This window comes from Peromyscus leucopus, chromosome 2 (genome assembly GCF_004664715.2).
Source record: "Peromyscus leucopus breed LL Stock chromosome 2, UCI_PerLeu_2.1, whole genome shotgun sequence".
NCBI lineage: Eukaryota > Metazoa > Chordata > Mammalia > Rodentia > Cricetidae > Peromyscus > Peromyscus leucopus.
This window is the reverse complement of record NC_051064.1, coordinates 124,168,711-124,188,685: the sequence shown is the minus strand read 5'-3', so window position 1 is coordinate 124,188,685 and position 19,975 is coordinate 124,168,711. Positions and strand designations below refer to the sequence as shown.

Below are 19,975 nucleotides of genomic sequence, written 5' to 3'. Positions count from 1 at the left end.
CTCAGCCACATAGTGAATTCAAAGAATCCTGGGCTAATATTCAACCCTTCTAAATAAATAGATAAATATCCCAAAGTGGTGATTGGAGTATTGTATGTAGTTCAGGGGAATTACTAGGGCCCACGAAGTTCTAGTCTTATGTGGGCAGCTAGCATCACCAGGAGCTGGAAGACACCAGGGAACATTCTGCCCTAGAGACTTCAGGGGTAGGATCATACACTGCTCTTACACAGCCTGCTGCCACCTCAATTTTCAAACTTCTGGCCTCCAGAACTGCACGAGAATAAATATCTATTCATTTAAGCCATCAAGTCTGTGATAACTTATCAGGGAAGTTCTAAAACACAAATACACTTTGGGATACTTACTCAGCCATAAAAAGGAGCAGATTAAATAGTTGCAAGCTGAATCTGAAGGGTTGAGTGGAAAAAAAAAACATCTCAAAAGGATGGAGGTGGTGGCGCATACTTGAATCTCAGAGCTTTGAGAGGCGGGACCAGGATCACAAGTTTGAGGCCAGCCTGGGTTACATACAGTGTAGTGGGTAGCCATTCCAGCTTTGATCTGGAAGTTCCAACCCCCATTGAGGCTTTGGTAACTGTCACGCCTACAAGGCGGGGCCAAGAGAGGACCCTGAAGACCTGAGATCCGGATGCACTGCCTTCTCTTGGTTCCTGGAGCCTGGATGCTGGAGGTAGACGGAGCCGAGTTCTCCAGAGAACACCGCTGGACTGCGATGCGTCTTTCCCAGACCCTGCGACCTACCTATCCCTTCATTTGTAAGTTACGCCACTAAATAAACCTCCCTTTTAACTACATGGAGTGGCCTTAATAATTTCGCCAATAATACAGTGAGACCTTGTCCCAAGAACCAGCTACAGTGTCATAAGCCTTTAATCCCAGCTCTTGGGAGGCAGAGGCAGGCGGATCTCTGTGAGTTCAAGGCCAACCTGGTCTGCATCACTACATAGTGAGTTTCAGGCTGGCCTTGAACTCATAGAGATCCTCCTGTCTCTTCTGCCTCCAGAGTGCTGGGATCAAAGGCATGTGTCACTATGCCCAGTCCCCAGGTGACCTTTAACTGTCTAGAAACCCTCAGGGAAGGAAGGGACCTGGTGAGCTCCTCTGTTCTGGTGCTCTGCAGTGCTGACTTCGATGGTTGTAAGAATCCAAATATGATAAAATGACATAGAAGTGTATCTCCACTCTGTACTGCAAAAATGGTCAGATGCAACCACCGAGGAAATGGATGAGTGCATGGGGTCACTGGCTCTCATTGTAACTTCCTAAAAATTTAAAATTACTTCAAAATAAAAAGCTAAGAATAAGTTAACCAACATGGGGGAATAAAGTGATAAATGTTTTGACTGGAGTAGTGATTATGTTGTGACTACTGTTCTCAAAATTCATCTAATCAGACCTTTCACTTGGGTACTTTTGTCATTTTTTTTTTATTATTTTAAATAAAGACTTGTATTTTTATGTGGATGAGTGTTTTATCTGCATGTATGTCTGTATGTCTTGTGTGCCTGGTGCCTGCAGAAGCCAGAAGAGGGTATTGGATCTCTTGGAACTGGAGTTACAGAGGGTTGTAAGCCACTGTGTGGGTGCTGGGAACTGAACCAAGGTTCTCTGGAAGGGCAACGAGTGCTTTTAACTACTGAGCCATCTCTCCAGTCCCAGGATACTGAGGGCCAGGCCTCACTATGTAGCCAGACTGGCCTTGAACTTGTGATTCTCCTGCTTTGGATTCCTAAATGCTAGGGTTACAGATATACCCCACCTTGTCCATCCCAATTTACTTCAGTAAAGTTGAATTTTTAAGTTAAAAAACACCAGCAACCAAAGTTTGTGGAGAACATCAACCTGAGTTTTCCCAGCCCAAGACTGGAATATTGTATCCTTTGCTATTCAAAATCTTAAAAATATCATATATCACTGAGTGCTTCCATGCAAGGCTCGCATTGCCTCACCAACATCCGATATGGAATGGATGTGTGTAAATGTTTGTCACACAAAGGTATCCCTAGGGTTGCAGCTGAGGGATGGAGTCTGGCCTGCAGCCTACTGGAATAATCTAGATAGTATTTTGCTGACGTTTTTCAGGCCACTACAAGTGGCTGTAGACTCGAGTAAGCACATAAAACCAGCCAACCACAGACTGCAGCCTCATCATCCAGGAGTGAAATCACTCCAGGACATCAGTGTTGGAAGTCTGGACCAGAGGAAACAAGGGCTTTGCATCACGTGGGTCATTATTTCTCTTATATCCTGTTTTCTATGAGACTGTGAGCTAAAGGGCAGAGCTTTTTATGTCATTCCAACTCTCCTCGTCCTGAGAGTTCATTAAGCCCAGAAGCCAGTCAACCATTCCTTGCTGCTGCTGAATAATAAGTAATATCCTTTGCTCAAGAAAACATATAGCTAAAGAAATTTGAGAGATGGCTCATCCGTTAAGAGCACTGGCTGCTCTTCAAGAGGATCCATGTTCTACTCCTAGCACCGACATGGGAACTCCAGTCCCAGGGCACCTGACGCCCTCTTCTGGCCTCTGAGGATACTGCATGCACATGGTGCACATACATACATGCAGACAAAACACTCATACACATTGAAAATAAATAAATAAATAAAAGCTTTTTAAAAATAAATCAAATATGAGCCAGGAGGTTGTGGCAAACACATTTAATACCTGTACTAGGGAGGCAGAGACAAGAAGATCTCTGTGAGTTTGAGGCCAACCTGGTCTACAGAGTAAGTTTCAAGACAGCCAGGGCTACACAAAGAAACCCTGTCTTGAAAAATCAAATAAATAAATATATAAAATATTAAGGAGCAGTTCATATTTAAGAAGTTAGTAAATTGGCTGGGCATGGTGACACACACCTTTAATCCCAGCACTCGAGAGGCAGAGGCAGTTGGATCACTGTGAGTTCGAGGCCAGTCTGATCTACAAAGAGAGTTCCAGGTTAGCCAGGGCTGTTACCCAAAGAAACCCTGTCTCAAAAAAAAAAAAAAGTTTGTAAATTGACAGTGGGTACAATACTTGAATAAGAGCCTTTTCCACCCCAAGTTTTGTGATTCCATATCCAATATACTGTTTGAAACAGCTAAAGACCATTCTAGATATAAAGCCTAAAGATACAATAACATCTATGAAAATGCATGTAGAAGCTGGGCCTGATAAGGCACGCTGGTAATCCTAGCATTCAGTATCTTGAGGCAGGAGGATTGTGAGTTTGGGGTCAGCCTAGGCAGTGTAACTGGACCCTGTCTCAGAAGCAAGGGGTGAATGGAGGGAGGCACAAGGACAGAGACATCTTGAATAGGCTGATGCCTAGTTGTAAATTACCTCTGGAGGAGTGGCCTGTTTAAAGGAGAACCGGGATCTGAGATGCTTAGTTACTTTCCTCCTTTCTGCAACTCAGTATCTGACCAGAGCAACAAAGGCACAAAGGGTTTAGTTTAGCTCAGTTTGAACTATTGTCCCTCAAGGTCCGAGGGCAGCTCGGCAAGAGTGAGACAGCTAGTTACATTGTATCTGCATGCTCTCCTTTTTATTTACTCTAGGACCACCGCCGCAGTACACAGAACCGTGCCTCCCTCTTTTGAGCTGGATCCTCCTACCTCAATGAAGCCAGTCTAGAGACTCCAGCACTGACATCTGATGCAGTCTTTTCAGTCTTTTCCTCTCACATATGCCCAGAGGCTTGTCCTCTAGGTGACTCTAGATTCGGTCAGGGTCACAGCTTTACCATCACAGGGGACTTGGGTGTTTTCTCTATTTAATACAATCAAGCCTAGCTATGGGTTAGTTAGTTCCACACATTTGGTCCATCTTTTGTTATTGTGCCTGATTCTACAGCTTTCACTGTCATGGTGTTGATCACCTTCTCAGAGGCTATAATGAACTCATTCATTCATTCATTCATCCATTCAATTGAGGAATATTTACTGAACACATTCTTGGAAACAAGAGTAAAACAGAGACCAAGTAGGCTCAGGTCCTTCCTCCACAGGCTTTTGTTCTTGGTGTGGGATGCTTTTAGAGACAGGTTTCCTAGGCCGGCCTCAAATATGCTATACAGCTGAGGCTAGCCTTGAACTCTTGATTCTTCTGCTCCCAGAGTACTAGGACGACAGCATATACTATCATCTCTGGATCTCAAGCAGCACTCATGGGGCTCAGCAACCCAGGCGACAAAAGGACAGGGACTCTAGAAGCCTAGAACAAGGTGGCAGAGCCTGCCCCAGCCACCTCTGTGCCTGCCAACCTGATACCCAGCCTTTCTCCACTTTCAAGGCAGCCCTGAGTGCCTCTTTGGGAACCTCACCACTGGAATTCAGTCTTTCCAGCATTTCTCTCTATTGTGTCCTTTATCAGCCATCCCAGTGGGGTGAGGGGTGTCAAGCAGGCAGGGGTCTAGTGAGTAGGGGTCTAGTGCCAGAAGGAAAGGTGACATCTGGAAATACAGATGTGACCCGAATCTGAGTGGCATCATTATATATATGGGAAGAATCAGGATAGGGAGGTAGCTGTGGTAGAGTACTTGCTTAGTACCTTAGCGAGCAAGGCTCTGGGTTTGATCCCCAAATACCACCAAACACCACTACCATCAAGAACAAGAACAAAGGCTGGGTGAGGTGGCTCATGTCTTTAGTCCCAGCACTCAGAAGGCAGAGGCAGGAGGATCTCTGTGAGTTCAAGTTCCACCTGGTCTATATATGGAGTTCCAGGACAGCTAAGAATACTCAGAGAGACCCTGTCTCAAAAAACAAACAAACCCAACAAGAACAACAACAAAAAGCTAATAACAATAACAAAAGAAATCTGGGCACAGAGGTGTGTGCCTGCCATCCAAGCCTTGAGAGGAGGAGACAAGAGAATCAAGAGTTCAAGGTCGTCCTCTAATACAGTGGTTCTCAACCTTCCTAATGCTGTGACCCTTTAATACAGTTCCTCATGGTGTGGTGACCCCCAACCATAAATTTATTTTTGTTGCTATGTCTTTTTTTTTCAGAGCCGAGGACCGAACCCAGAGCCTTGCGCTTGCTAGGCAAGCGCTCTACCACTGAGCTAAATCCCCAGCCCCCATTGTTGCTGTGTCTTAACTGCAGTTTCACTACTGTTATGAATCATAGTGTAAATATATCTGTGTTTTCTGATGGTCTTAGGCGGCTCCTGTGATAGGATCATTTGACCCCCAAAGGGGTCTCGACCCATAGGTTGAGAACACTGCTCCAATACATAGTGCATTTGAGGCCAGCCTCGAAAAACAAAGAAAGGAAAGAAGGAAAGGAGGGGAGAGGAGAGGAAGGCAAGCCTGGTGAAATCTTGGGAGAGTCCCTTTGCTGTCTGTAACTCTTCTTGGGGTCCCCCTACACTCCTCTGTCTCAGCAGAAATGAAGCAGACGTGTAGCCTCCCATTTACCACTCTTTGCTCTCAAATTGGAAGTAGCTTAAGAATGGGCTGTGCATGTCTCGTTCATTCATTCATTCATTCATTCATTTATAGATAGGAGTTTCACTTAATGGCTCTGTCTGTCCTCAAACTCGAAACCTGACTGTGTGAGCCTTCACTGTCTGATTTTGTTTTATTTATTTATTTATTTATTTATTTATTTATTTATTTTTTTTTTTATTTATTTTGGCACTGGCACAAAGCTCAGTGCCTGGCCCTAGTGAGGGTTTGACTACTTTTGTGGAGTGGATGTCATGTTCCAAGTGTGAATGGAATGCTGCGGCCCAAGTTGCAGGACTAAGTCAGGACTCCCAATTGTCATGTTAGTAAGAAGCTGTTCTGGGTGCCTCCAAGCCCCCCAGAGGATCCAGCTTAGGCTGTTTGGGCTGTAGGATTCCAAGCCCCCTGGAGAGAATCAGCAGTGCCCTGCTTGGAAATGGGATGTGGTGGAAGGGAGCAATGGAGGCCTTCTGGAAGACAGTCATTTTCAAGTGTCTGCCCACCTCTGTAGAGGTGTCCCGAGGCACCTTCTCAAGGACAAGGACCCTACTGGATTCACTTCTGTGTTCCCAAAACAGCCTCCAACCCTCCCCAGCACATAGTATTCCTCAACAAAAGATTGCTGAAATGAATTGGAGTCCAGTAGCCCAAGGTCATTGGCCTACTGCCAGCTGCAAAAAAATCTTGGCAGATCTCACCAGTGCCTCATTCCCATGGTAGTACTGTTGGAGCTAGTGACATAGCCCTGGGGATTCACAGCTGAATGTCCTGAATCCAGAAGGTTCCGGAAGCTCCACCTTCTGGCAGCCTGCAACATGCATAATTCAGGGTTGGACTAGTGGTCAGATTTGGGAAGGTCACTGAGGGCTGGAAAGAGGAAAACCTTTAGATGTCCTCTAGCCAGGCAAGCTGAGCTTTCAGGTTTCTGACAGCTCTCCTCTTGAGCCTCGAAGTGGGCCCTCTCTGTGGAGACCCTGCCCACAGCTCTCTGCCCCTGTGGAAATTGTTTCCCCATGCTCTTCCTATGTTTCAGCTTGCCCAACCAACCTCCTTGGTGCTCACAGTCCTATCTCACTGGGCAAGCATTGTGAAATTCATTTTTCTTTTCTTTTTCTTTTTTTTTCTTTCAAGACGTGGTTTCTCCGTGTAGCTTTGGTGCCTGTCCTGGATCTCTCTCTGTAGCCCAGGCTGGCCTCAAACTCACAGAGAGCCACCTGACTCTGCCTTCCAAGTGCTGGGATTAAAGGCATGTGCTACAACCACCTGGCGTTACACTTGTTTCTAAATTGAAAATGACTTTTCAACTTGTGATGCTTCTGTGCCTCATAGGACTTTTATTGTTATTTTATGATCTAAATACAATCTGATGTTTATTTTGGATATTATTGACTATAGTAATAGTTAAATTTCATGGAAAGAACTTCATATATGCATATGATCATGATGTGTCTTGATCAAATCCACCCCCATTCCCTCCCTTCTGCTTCCTCTCCTGCTCCCCCCCACTTTCCCTTCCCAATTTCATGTGTTCTGTTTTTAATTTCTTCTTTTTAGATTTATTTATCTCATTTTATATTCATGACGTATGTATGTGCTCAGTGAAATCAGATCCCCTGGAACTGGAATCTCCAATAACTGGTTGTGAGCTGCCAGGGAACTGACCCTGGGTCCAGCTGCTTTTTACCTTTGTTTTTTTTTTCTTCCGGAGCTGAGGACTGAACCCAGGGCCTTGTGCTTGCTAGGCAAGTGCTCTACCACTGAGCTAAATCCCCAACCCTTGCTTTTTTATCTCTGATGTTCTCTGTTTTAAACTCACTGAGTCCGTGTGGTGCTGCTTGTATATGCACAGATGCAGGATCATGCTCTGAATCAGGAACTTTATTTCTTATATTTGTTTATAGACAAGTTCTTTGGGGAGAGGGGCATTGCTTGTTTATTTGCCTGTTGGTTTTTTGTTTTTGAGACAGAGTTTTACTGTGTAGCCTTGGCTGTCCTGGAACTCGTTCTATAGACCAGGCTTGGCCTCGAACCCACAAAGATCCACCTCCCGAGTGCTAGGATTAAAAACGTGTGCACCACTGCCCAGCTATAGACAAATTCTCTCTCTCTCTCTCTCTCTCTCTCTCTCTCTCTCTCTCAAGATTTATTTATTTATTTATTTATTTATTATGTATACAGTGTTCTGTCTGCACGTATCCCTGCAGGCCAGAAGAGGGCACCAGATCTCATTACAGATGGTTGTGAGCCACCATGTGGTTGCTGGGAATTGAACTCAGGACCTTTGGAAGACCAAGCAGTGCTCTTAACCTCTGAGCCATCTCTCCAGCCCATAGACAAATTCTTAAAATGTAGCTCAGGCTGGCCTGGAATTCACTTTGTAGCCCAGGCTAGTCTTGAATTTATAGTAATTCTCCAGCCCCAGACTCTTATAGATCACCACATCATGCATTTTTTTAAATGTATTTTTAGGGTTAGTGAATTGGCTCAGCAGGTAAAGGTATTTTCAGCTAAGCCCGAGAACCTCAACTTGGTCTCTGAGAGCCAGCCGCATGATAGAAGAGAACCAACTCCCCCAGGCTGTCTTTGAACCTCCACACTGTGAGCCATGGCATACATGTGCACTCACACATACATACACAATGTAATAAAAATTTTAAATTATTTGGAATTTATTAAAGTTATGTATAGTTAGCATTTACAATATGCTGTGGCTTCTTTGTTTGAGGTTTGGTTTTTCTTTGAGCCAGGATCTTATGTATGTTTGTATGTATGTATATATGTATGTATGTATGTATGTAGACCTTGAACTCCTGATCCTTGATTCTCCTCCTCCACCTCTGTGTCTTTTTGTGGCTTGATTTTTCTGGCAAAGTTTCTGTTGGCTTTGATGAACTTGTGATCCTCGGCCTTTACCTCCCTGGAGGACCTTTGAGTAAATCATCTGATTTTAGTTTTGCATTCATAAGTGAAAAACCATAATACTGTCTTTTGGGATGCCTTATGATCTTTGTTTTACCTGCTGGACTGGACCCATTGGGGCCCGTGGGTGAGTATTAGATGCATCCTCCTTATTTATGTATCTTCAGTAACTAGTGTGTAGATGTTGAATGAATGAATGAATAAATGAATGAATGAATGATAAATCTATGTCTGTCATCAACCAGGTAAAGCACTTTGCACAGTAACCAGAAGACATACGTATATGGTGGGCTATTTCTACGCAGAAACAGTCTGGAGACATTCAACTATCTTGCACCACAGAGGCTAGAAGCTGTGCTTACATCGCTAGCTCATGCATGCAGAAGGAGCTCAGTAAACGTCTTATCAGTGGAAGAAGCTTCTTCCAAGCAAGGCTCTGCCTGTTAGTGCCTCTAATCAATCAAGAGACTGGATTCTCTTCTCGGGGGGCCTGGTTCCCCTCTTCCCTTTACCCCTCGGGGAAATGGAGCCTCCTGGTCCCTTCTGGACTCAGTTCCCCCAGGGCCTTCTCCCAGACGAGCCCTAGGAGTGATGATAGAATGTGGTTTTAGAGGAAGTGTGCAGGAGGGCAGACGGGGGTTATTCCAGAATCCGGGGCCGGGCCGGGCCGGGCAGAGAGCCCGAGCTTGGGAGAGTCAATCTGGGACTGGCCGAGAAGAGCTCCAAGGGGCGGGCCAGGGTCAGCGAGCGGCCCCGGGCCGGGGGGCGGAGAGGTCGGTCGCGCCGAGGGCGGGGAGTGAGGGGTGCGAATCGGCCCCGCGGGCCCCGGTGCCGTGGAGAGGGGAAGGCCTGCGAGAGGACGCGGGGTCAGTGCGGAGGGGCTCGGGGCCGCAGACCCGCAGGGCGCGGCGGGCGGGGTGCAGGGCGGAGAGCGCGGCGAGCGGGCGGGCGGGGCCGGCGCCGGGGGTGGGGAGCGGGTTGGGCGGCTGCGCGGGCTCCGCTTCAGCCGCCGCCGCTAGGGCGCGGGGGGCGGGGGGCTCGGCGCCGCGAGCTCGGCCATTGTGGGAGCCGCTCCCCTCCGCCGCGCCGCAGCCGCCCGCCGGCCTCCTCCTCGCGCTCACACGGTAAGGCGCGCGGCGGGCTCGGGGGGCTCCCGGCTCCTCCGCCGGCTGCGCGGCGGTGCTGGGAGCGGGGCTGCCGCACCCCAGCTCCGGAGCGACTGGCATGCGGGTTGACAGGCACGGGCACCGCGGCCGTGCGGGCCTCGCACCTGCAGCGCGGCGAGTGCGGAGCGCGCGGAGCCCGGGGTTCCCTCGGGCGGCCGCTGCCCGGGCCAAAGGGAGGCGTGTTTCTGGGAAAAATGGGCCACACGACAGGGACCTGCAGGAGCCTGCAAGGCTGGGCAGGGAAACTCGCCTCCGGGTTCCCGAGATCGGCCGATGGCACCGACGCCCTGCCGATCCTCGGTCACGCGTCCCCGCTCTTTGTCAGCCACGCGCGCGGCGGGCACGCGGACCCACCCGCGCCGCCACCGACTCCCGGGAGCGCCCCTCCCCCCCCCGCCGTGGGGGTGGAGGCGAGGTGGGGAGGGCAGCAGCCTGTCGGTGCCCGGTCAGATGTCGGTAGCCGACCCAGGTGGCCTGGGGACCTTCGAGATGCATTGGGGGTGCGGGCGCGGGTTCCTGCCAGCCCGGGATGGATGGAATGAGTGAGGAGCAGGGCGGAAGCCCGGAGGTCACACAGGTGTGAGTGTGTGTGAGAGGTCGAAGACTGTCACCCACCCGGGTAGAGCCGAGGAGGGCCCGGCTTCCCACGGAGGAGGCCTTGCTTTTGAGGGCCTTTGTAGTAAAAATGGGCGTCTAGGAGGGGAATGGGCGGCTCTAGAATAAAGCAGGTGGTCTGAGCGGAGGGACAGTTTCCTGTCCAGAACTGGGGGCTGGATGGCTGCACAGCCTGAGTTTCCTAGAGGTTGGGGCTGTCACCTCAGCACCCGACAGGGCGAAAGAGGTGGGAGGTAGGTACGAGAAGGCAATGGTGAGGCTGAGGTCAGTGCTACGATAAAGGGCAAAGCTGTGCCAGCCCTTGGATCTTTTCAACTCTTTCGATGGTAAGAGAGGGTCTTGCTGTTCCATGGGAAGAGACTCACACTGCTGACACAGGAATGCCCTGGCAGGGCTGTTCTGTCTGCCCTGGGCTTCATAGAAAACCCTTGCACGGTGGGATGTTCTTTTGTTATCTGAGTTCTGTGTTCTGGGGGAGATGTCAGTGATCCAGGAGAGTGTCTCTGCCTCTTGCTGCTTCTAAGCTGAGATTCCCCGAATCTAGGAGGAGCTGTGCCCAGAGACCCAGGCATTTAGGCCACTTCCCTGCTTTGCATAGCCCTGTGTGCAGATATTCCCCTGTAAGCAAAAGTTGACAGCTTTTGCCATCCCCCGCTCCCTGGAGCCCAAACAGAACTATGTACCTGAGCCGGATCTGGATCCTTACAGGAAGGCGGACAGCTGAAGGCATGCATCATCTTGGCTCGGAGAGCCCTTGGGGTGGTGGGCCATGTGTAGCAGATGGTTCTGGGCAGTGAGCTGGGCCTGGCTGAGGGAAGGCTGCCCAGTCTGGCTGGTGGAGCCCAGCTGGTTTGGAACGATTGTGTTTGCCCTCTTCTCCCTCCACTAGCTAAACTGACCAGAAAAACTCATGGTCCTTACCATCATCCCTGCCCCCATGCTGTGTGATGTATTCCCACACAGCCCTTGGAATGAGCCAATGAATATTTTATCTAAAGCTTGCGGTGTGACATACATGGTACCAGCTACGTTTACATTCCCATTTCACGGTGTCCTTAAAATATCCTCGAAGGAGAAGTACTGCCCCTCCCCCACTGTGGGGATGATGAAACTGAGTCTCCAGGAGGTAGAATGACTTGCCCCTGATCTCACCTATCGTAAGTGACGGAACTAGAATTTACAGGCAGGTCTATCTTGCTTCAGGGTTAGTGCTGTGTCCAGTCTGTGTGCTGAGAAGTCAGGAATCTCCACCTAGTCTAGCTCATGTTTCCCTTCATTCCTGCTGCTGAGCTTCTGCATTAGCTTTTTGAAAATCCTTCCCATCTGTTGTCCCATTTTATCCTTACAGCATTCCTGGGAGGTAAGAAGGGGAATGTAATAATAGATTCTGTATTGAGTGCTTCCTGGGTACCTGACATCAAATGAAAGGATATTATTTAGTTCTTGCAAACAATGCCATGAGGTTAGATGGTAGCATCGACCCCTTTTTTATAGATGAGAATGTCCAAGGTAACAAGATTAAATGGCTTGCTTCTTCAGAGTCATACAGCTAATGAATAATGGAGTAGAATTTGAACTAGGATCTTTTTACTTGGCTATTAGCAATAGAAACTCACATTCACACAATATTTTTGTTTGGTTTTAGACACTAGCCATGGCTGACTGGAACTTGCCACATAGACCAGGCTAGCCTTGAACTCACAGAGATCTGCCTGCCTCTGCATCCTGGGATTACAGGCATGTTTTACCATGCTTGGCTAAAATTTTATTTTTAATTCTGTGTGCATGTGTTGTCTGTGGATATGTGCACATGAGGCGGGTATCTGAAGAGACCAGAGGAGAGCGTCAGGTCCCTGGAGCTAGAGTTATGAGTAGTTGTAAACTACCTGCTGTGGGTACTGGGAACCAAAGTCGGGTCTCCTACAAGAGCAGCTTTCTCTCTTCCTTCCTTCTCTTCTTCCTTCCTTCCTTCCTTCCTTTCTTTCTTTTTCTTATTTAATTTTATTTTGTGTGCATTGGTATGAGGGTGTCAGATCTCTTGGAACTGGAGTTACAGACAGTTGTGAGCTTCCATGTGGGTGCTGGGAATTGAACCTGAGTCCTCTGGAATAGCAGCCAGTGCTCTTAACCACTGAGCCATCTCTCCAGCCCCCAGAATGCTTTCTTAACCATTTCTCTCTATAGCCCAAGTTTGTTTGTTTGTGGCAGGGTCTCCGAACATAGCCTAGAAGACACTGACCTCACAGTCTTCCTGCCTCAGCCTCCTGAGTGCTGGGATTACAGGTGTGCATGTCATATCTAGCCACATGGTGTTTATGATTTATAAGTATTTGGGGCCAGGGTTGTAACCTGTCAATACAGTGCTTGCCTAACATGTGCAAGGCCTTAGGCTCAATCCTCAGCATTGGGGGGTAGGGAAGGAAACTTATACATCTCTCTTTCTTTTGACAGACTTCCTCTCTGTATCCCAGGCTGACCTGGTACTCAAATGTAGACTAACCTTAAACTACTTGTGGGGCTCCTCTTTCCTTCCTTCCTTTCTTCCTTCCTTCTTCCTTCCTTCCTTCCTTCCTCTCCTTCCTTCCTTCCTCTCTCTCTTCCTTCTTTCTTTCTTTTCTTTTCATCTTTAAAAACATTGTTACTGCTGGGTGGTGGTGGCACATGCCTTTAATCCCAGCACTAGGGAGGCAGAGATCTCTGAGTTTGAGGTCAGATTGTTCTACAGAGTGAGTTCCAGGACAGCCAGGACTACACACACACACAAAAACAAACAAAAAAAAAAAAAAAAAAAAAAAAACCCTGTCTTGAAAAAAAAAAAAAAAAATATTATTAATTTATGCTGTGAATGTTATAGCTGTGAATGTTATAGCTGCTGCATGCATGTCTGTGTACCAGGAGCATGCCTAGTGACTGCAGAGCCAGAAGAGGTCATCAGATCCTAGTTTGGTTCTGAGAATAGAACTCAGGACCTCTGGAAGGGTAGCCAGTGCTATTAACCACTGAGTCTCCAACCCTCCCCCCAGCTGTTTCTCAAGCACTGGGATTATAGGCATGAGCCACCATGCCTGGCATTTTGTTTTGTTTTGTTTTCTATGTATAGATAAATAGGCAGATAGATAGATAGATAGATAGATAGATAGATAGATAGATAGATATAAGCCCCATGAATTAGTCTTGGCATGTGCTATTTCTGTTTTGGTTTGGTTTGGTTTTTTGAGACAGGGTTTCTCTGTGTAGCTTTGATGCCTGTCCTGGATCTCATTCTGTAGACCAGGCTGGCCTCGAACTCACAGAGATCCGCCTGGCTCTGCCTCCCTAGTGCTGGGATTAAAGGCCTGCGCCACCACCACCCAGCTGTTTTGTTTTCTGTTTTTAAGACAAGGTTTCCCTGTGTAGCCCTGGCTGTCCTGGAACTCACTCTGTAGCCCAGGCTGGCCTCTGCTGGGATTAGGGCCACCACGGCTAGCTGTGTTATTCCATTTTATAAATGAAGAAACTGAGGTTCAGGTAGCAAAGAGATCAAGTCAGTAGCAGGACCAGGAGTTGCGATCCAAGTCTCAGTGTTCCTTATGTGAGCCTTTCATTGTGGTCACATTCTTCCCTCTCTCCTCCAGATCCCTTCTCCCGGGACATCCAGTCCTTCCTGAAGCCGCCCCTGCGTGCCCACCATGTCTTCCTCAGACGAAGAGACGCTCAGTGAGCGGTCCTGTCGGAGCGAGAGGTCATGTCGGAGCGAGCGGTCTTACCGGAGTGAGCGGTCAGGGAGCCTGTCTCCCTGTCCCCCTGGGGACACCTTGCCCTGGAATCTGCCTCTGCATGAGCAGAAGAAGCGGAAAAGCCAGGATTCGGTGCTGGACCCTGCAGAGCGTGCTGTGGTCAGAGTCGCTGGTAAGAGAGAACTCCAGCAGCCTTTTCTAGCTGGGTGCTGTGGAGTTGAGGGAAGAGTGAGTGGGCTGGCATGCACGGGCTTGGTGGGGAGCTGAGAGGTCCTCAGGGCCAAGTCAGCTGGAATCTAATTTGTTCTTATGATGACTATTATTATTGCAAAAATGATGAAAGAACGTTCAAGAAAAACCTGAAGAAAAAAACAAAACCTGCCATCCCCGTGCTGAATGAAGTTCATTCTCATTTCTGTACCTTTCCCCTGGGTTTTCCCCACTCAGTTGTATTTTATGTATATAATAGTTACCTTCCCGGCCTATGTTCCAGTGTGGATTTGATTCTTCATTTACCCTTAAAAAGATCTTCTGATTTCCATTTCAGATTTTATGGTTATTTTGACATTTATTTTTATTTTTCCAAGACAGGGTCTCACTATGTAGCCCTGACTGTCCTGCAACTTGCTGTGTAGAGCAGGCTAGCCTCAGAATCACAGAGATCCTCCTGCCTCTGTCTCCTAAGTGCTGGGCTGAGAGGCGGGGGCTCCGACTTTATAGTTATTTTTAAAGGCTGTGTGTATTTCATGGTTTTTCTAAGTCCTATTCTTTTCTCACTGTTCTGCTATCATAGTCTAGACAGTGCTATAATGATCATGGTTAGGAAGAAAAACTTTTGATTTCTTTTATGTTATTTCCTTATAAGGAAGTCTCTGGAGAAGGCGACTTTACTCATATTACTTTTTGAAGGTTGTGCGTAGATTCTTCAGTATCTCGGTGTGAGGGCTACCAGCTGCTGCCTCTAGTCAGGAGGTTCCTGTTTGCCTTTTCCAAGCAGCAGTGGTTGAGAGTGTGGGTGCCTAGAACCGAACCCGGGTCCTCTGCAAGCCAGTGCTCTCAACTGCTGAGCCCTCTCTCCAGCTCTCGGGCTAAGTTTTGACTTGACTGGAGGCATCCCGAGCTGTCTCCCGGATGAGCGCTCAGCACCTCAGCAGACTCTGATGTCCCCCAGCAGGTAGAAAGACAGAGAAGCGCTGCAGCTCACTCAGTGACGTCATCAGCTTTCCATCCCTTGCCAAGGTCTGTTCTGCCGCCTGCTTTGTGTGTCAGATAACACACCTGCCTCCGTCTCTGCACTCACTGCCTCTTACCCGGACCTTCTGGTCAACCTGCTGGCTCTGATTCCCTCAGCCTTTTCCTCCTTCTTCCACAGGAGTCAGAGTATTTTAGTCTAAAGGGCAAACCTGCTCCCATCACCCAGCTGCTTATAAGCCACCTCTGGCTCCTCATTGCCAGTGAAATAAAGGATTCATTATAAGGACCCACCCCCCAAACCAGGCCCCACTCTATCTCTTCTGCTGCACTAGTTGGCCCCACCCCCATTCCCACAGCACTGCGCAGTAGCTCGCCCTTCAAGGTATGCAGCTTGTGGGATCACACTTCTAGGCTTTAATTTTCTTCTCTGCAAGATGCTGGCCCTTCCTCCTCCTCCTCTCTTAATTATCAGCCCTTCTAGTCCTAATGTCCCCAGTGGTACCCAGAGTCTCCTCCTCCACTCTGATATTCATGCTTCTCTCTCCTCCCGTTCCCTGCACAGCAGAGCAGTTAACCCACAGGGAGCCAGCCATCACTCCCTCACAACTGTGAGCAATTCAGTGCTGTGACTGCTTTTATGTGCTGACCTTCAGTGACTTACACAGGGGCCCTGTGCTTGCCAGAGATCATCAAGTAAGGAGTGACCGACCAAAGGAGTGAAGAAGTATTTAGAGGCTAACGTGTGGCAGATTGTAACCAGGAACAGGCAGTGGGCGGTGATGGGAAGTCAGAAGGGAGAGGATTGTGTGGACTCCTCATGGGTCAGGAAAGATGCAGGTGTGAGCTCTGGAGGAGCCGACAGCAAAGAGGCGTGGCAGGCAAGCTGCTGTTTGACCGGCTGGTGGGCAAAAGGCAACCTTTAGAGGAAGTCAGTCCTTCTCCAGAGTCTTGGTCCTGAAACATCAGGTAGTAACAATGGAGCAGGCCCTGGGAGGCAGGAAGGGTTTCCTTGCCCCTAGCCTTGAAGGGACATAACTCAGAGGCCGCTGAGTCACAGATCTCTCATCCTCCCGAAGTCGGAGTGGATGCATTGTTTTGCCTTCCTTATATTTTCTAGCCCATCCTTGTCACTCACACAGAGTTCTCGATGGCTTTGTGACAGTTTCTCCCTCCAGTCTTCTCCGAGAAGGCCCTGCTGTTTAAGATTCTGGTCTAGGCAATAAGTCAAGGGGGTTCAGGCAAAGGCCCTCAGGGTGGGTGTTGGGCTGGCCTGTGGTGTTTTGCTTTAGGTATCCTGCTGATCTTTGCATCCTGACACCACCAAAGACTGTCTTGGAGAGGGGGGCTGGACCAATGAGGCTGGAGATGGGGAAACTGCCGTGGTTAAAAATAACCGTGATGCAGTTGGGTGTGTTTCCTTAGCAGGAGAGAAGAGAGGCAGCAGAGTCGGGCGAGACTGCTACTTTAGTGTCTGGCTGCAGTCTCCATGCGATTTTAGAATGTTGTGGGGGCTCCTCCAGAGTAACAAAACAGGCAGCCTTGCCTCTGGAGAGACTCCCACATGTGGGTGCTGGGAGACCCTGAGTGCCCTGAAGCTCTCTACTGCAGAATTTGCCTTCTGGGAGGAAGTGCAGTCAGCCTCACACTGGAAGCAGCTGTGTCCTGTGTCATTTTCTCCTCCTCCTCCAGGTTTTGGATTATGAAGCTGAGTGGGGGCTGTCAGAATCGATCTCTTCAAGGGTAGAGACTTCCCAGTCCCTAGCCCCTTGCAGTGTCTTGAGCAGGTCTTAGGATCCCACCTGATGGAAACTCCCTGCCAGTCACCCACTGCAGAGGAGAGAGGCAAGCCGGGGCTGAGAAAGCTGCTTCCCAAGGCATACTCCCCGGGATCGCAGATGCCGCCACCCAGCCCTCCTCTGCCTCCCCTCACCCCTTTCTTGCCTTTTGTCACCCTCTTTGCCAGCCCTGTCCTCACCTCCCCGAGCCTCGCCCTTTGAAATGTACCAAGAGTCCGTTGTGAGAGCTTTAGGGTCTACACAGACCTTTCCAAGGGCTGTGAGCTAGTCAGGACGCACGCACGCACGCTAGGCTAAGGCCCCGGGCCTTGGGGACTTGAATGAAGTCACACAGGATTGGCAGGCACAGATCTAGGTAACTCCCAGTGTCCTCAATAGGCAATAGATTGCCTATTTCTTAGGCAATCTGGCCCAGTCTGACTCCAGTGCAGGTGACAATTTCAGTCGATGGCTGTGATCTCTAAGTCACCGCTGGGAGCAGCCTTGAGACCCTGGCCTGTAGAAAAAGGAGAGGTGGGGACGAAAACGGAGAGAACCAATAGTCTGCCTCAGCATCTCCCTTAAACTCCACACCCAGACCTTTTAGTTGCTTCTTCCCCGATTCTGTCTCAAGGGAATAGCAGACACAATGGCTATCCTTACTCATTGAGGGCGGACACGTAGTGGGGGAGCTGCGGAGGTTATTTAACAAGCTATGCAACCCCCGTAGACTAGAAATGGGGAGCACTTAAGCCAGGCAGTGATGGCGCACGCCTTTAGTCCCAGCACTTAGGAGGCAAAGGCAGGTGGATCTCTTGAGTTTGAGGCCAGCCTGGTCTACAGAGTGAGTTCCAGGACAGCCAGGGCTACACAGAGACACCCTGTCTCGAAAAACAAAACCAAACCAAACAGCAACAACAAAAGCTCCATTCTTTGAGGTCTGTGGGGGATAGGTGAAAAAAATGGTCAGAGAGGTATCATGTGGTTTTACAACTGCACAACTCTAGGGGGCACCATTCACATTTGTTGCAATACAGATTTGTATAGCTGTTGTGACTAGTTTTTTTTTTTTTTTTTTTTTTTTTTTTTTTTTTTTGGTTTTTTGAGACAGGGTTTCTCTGCATAGCTTTGCGCCTTTCCTGGAACTCACTTGGTAGCCCAGGCTGGCCTCGAACTCACAGAGATCCACCTGGCTCTGCCTCCGGAGTGCTGCTTTCAAGGCGTGTGCCACCACCGCCCGGCGTGACTAGTTTCTTGCAGATGCCTGTCAAGTGTCTTGTTTTGACTAGGGCAGGGTTGATGCAAAGGGATTCACCTTCTGCCCATCCATTAGGTATTCATTCATCCATCTAACATCACATCCTTAGGCCCTTCTTGGTTTTTGTTTTGTTTTGTTTGAGACAGGGTCTTACATAGGCCAGGCTGCCCTTCAATAATCGTGTGGCAGAGGCTGACTTTGAATTCTAATCTTTCTGCCTCTATCTACCGAGAGATGGCTTTCAGGTGTGTGTCACCAAGGCCAGCTTTGTTCTATTTTATTTTAAGGTCGAGGAAAATTTTATTAGAATCTACAAGAAAACCCGCAGGGCAGGCAAGCTGTAAATCTCAGCGGCTGCCTGGAGGAGGAGAGTGGAGAGGAGAAGGGAAATGCCATGCTGTTTGAGTTAAGGGGGCCTAGTCCTCAGGGAGCCACACTGTGGGAAGGAGGGCTGGAGAGGAAGAGCAAGGAGGCCCTGTGTGTTGGGGAAAGCATCCTTCAACAGCAGGGAGAAAGAAGGAGAGGAAATGATGCTTTTCTGGTTAATTAGAAAAGTGAGCCAATTTAGGAAGCTGAAGTGAGCGTCTGTGGCCCTGCGGGAGACCACCCATTGTTCTGTTTTTCAAGACGCGCTCTCCCTATGACGTCAGACTCCCAGTCTTTCTGCGACCACTTCTCATGCTCCCCCCCCCCTTTTTTTTTTTTTTTTGCTTTTGCCATTGATGTTCAGAGATAGCTGGAGATGTGGTTCTTTTCTTCATGGAATCCAGTCTAGCTGAGAGAGAGGATGGAAAGAAATCGGTTACACTGTGAAAGCTGCACACAGGAACTCAGGTTAACCAGCAGGACAGCATCCTAGAAAGTGCTGTTCATTCGTTAAGCCATTCCCAGTAGCTGCTCCATTACAGCCTCCTCCAGGAAGCCACCTCTGATTCCCTCCCCCCATCCAAAAATCCATCTCTTCCTAGTCCTTCTCGATCTTATGTTCAAGCTCTTTGTTTCCAGGTTCACTGTCCACACCAGACATGGACCTTGTTATAATCGGGAGTCCCACCTTGCTTTTCTGGCCGTGGGCAGACAGTCCTGAGAACACTGGTGCCACGCTCTTCACGGAAGGGCATCTCCTCCTCCTTTTTGTCCATGCATCTCTCCTCCAGGACAGCAAATTCATTCATTCATTCATTCATTCATTCATTCTTTCATTCATTCAATAAAAAGACAGGGCCCCGCCATGTATATGGAGCTATGGAGACAGTTGTATCCAGAGTCAGGAAATCTGGCCAAATGAGTACCCCATGGAGCTTCAGTTTTATCTGTACAAGGGTGGCAGTCACACCTGCTTCTACGGACCACTGACTGAGGATCAGAACTGTCTGGACAAACAGGTTTACCTGCCCATCACTGCCCTTAGTGTGGCCGTTCCTAGTACGTGGTCAGCCACCAGAACTGCAGGAGGCCAGCAGTTTCCTAGGTCAGCAAGGAACAGGGCTGAGCTTTCCACTTCCGTCGCTTTCCTTTGTTCATCCCAAGGCTTTGTCAGAGAGCAGGTGGAAACGATTTGTTCTGGCCAAGCCACAGATGGAAACAAGGGCTGGAGGGGTAGGAAATGGGACTCTAAAGAATAATTCTACTGGGAACCCAGACTCCTGGGCAAACAATCTTCCTCATTCCGAGCAGTTTGGAGCTTTGTACCCAAGAAGGCTCCTTCTCTTCCCAGTTCCTCTCGCTCTTTTCTGCCTGTGTGTTGTGAGTCCCGGCTCTGTCCTGGAGCTTGGTTTCAATAGCAGGAGAGGCCTGGGAAAGTGGGCCAGAGTGAGCTCTAGCTACACACCACCAGCTCAGCTGCAGTGCTTTGAAAGTAAATCTGGGT

The 19,975-nt window shown here is 48.9% G+C and overlaps 1 protein-coding gene across 1 annotated transcript in view; it reads left to right on the top strand.

Annotated features, from left to right (window-relative positions):
- The first annotated feature begins 9,383 nt into the window (after positions 1 to 9,383).
- Positions 9,384 to 19,975, top strand: part of Macf1 (microtubule actin crosslinking factor 1) — a 339,831-nt gene continuing 329,239 nt past the window's right edge. Inside the window, exons 1-2 of the mRNA XM_037203340.1 lie at positions 9,384 to 9,505; positions 13,777 to 14,050. Coding sequence (XP_037059235.1) covers positions 13,831 to 14,050 — 220 coding nt within the window. The 5' untranslated portion in view covers positions 9,384 to 9,505; positions 13,777 to 13,830. The remainder of the gene's footprint in view (positions 9,506 to 13,776; positions 14,051 to 19,975) is intronic.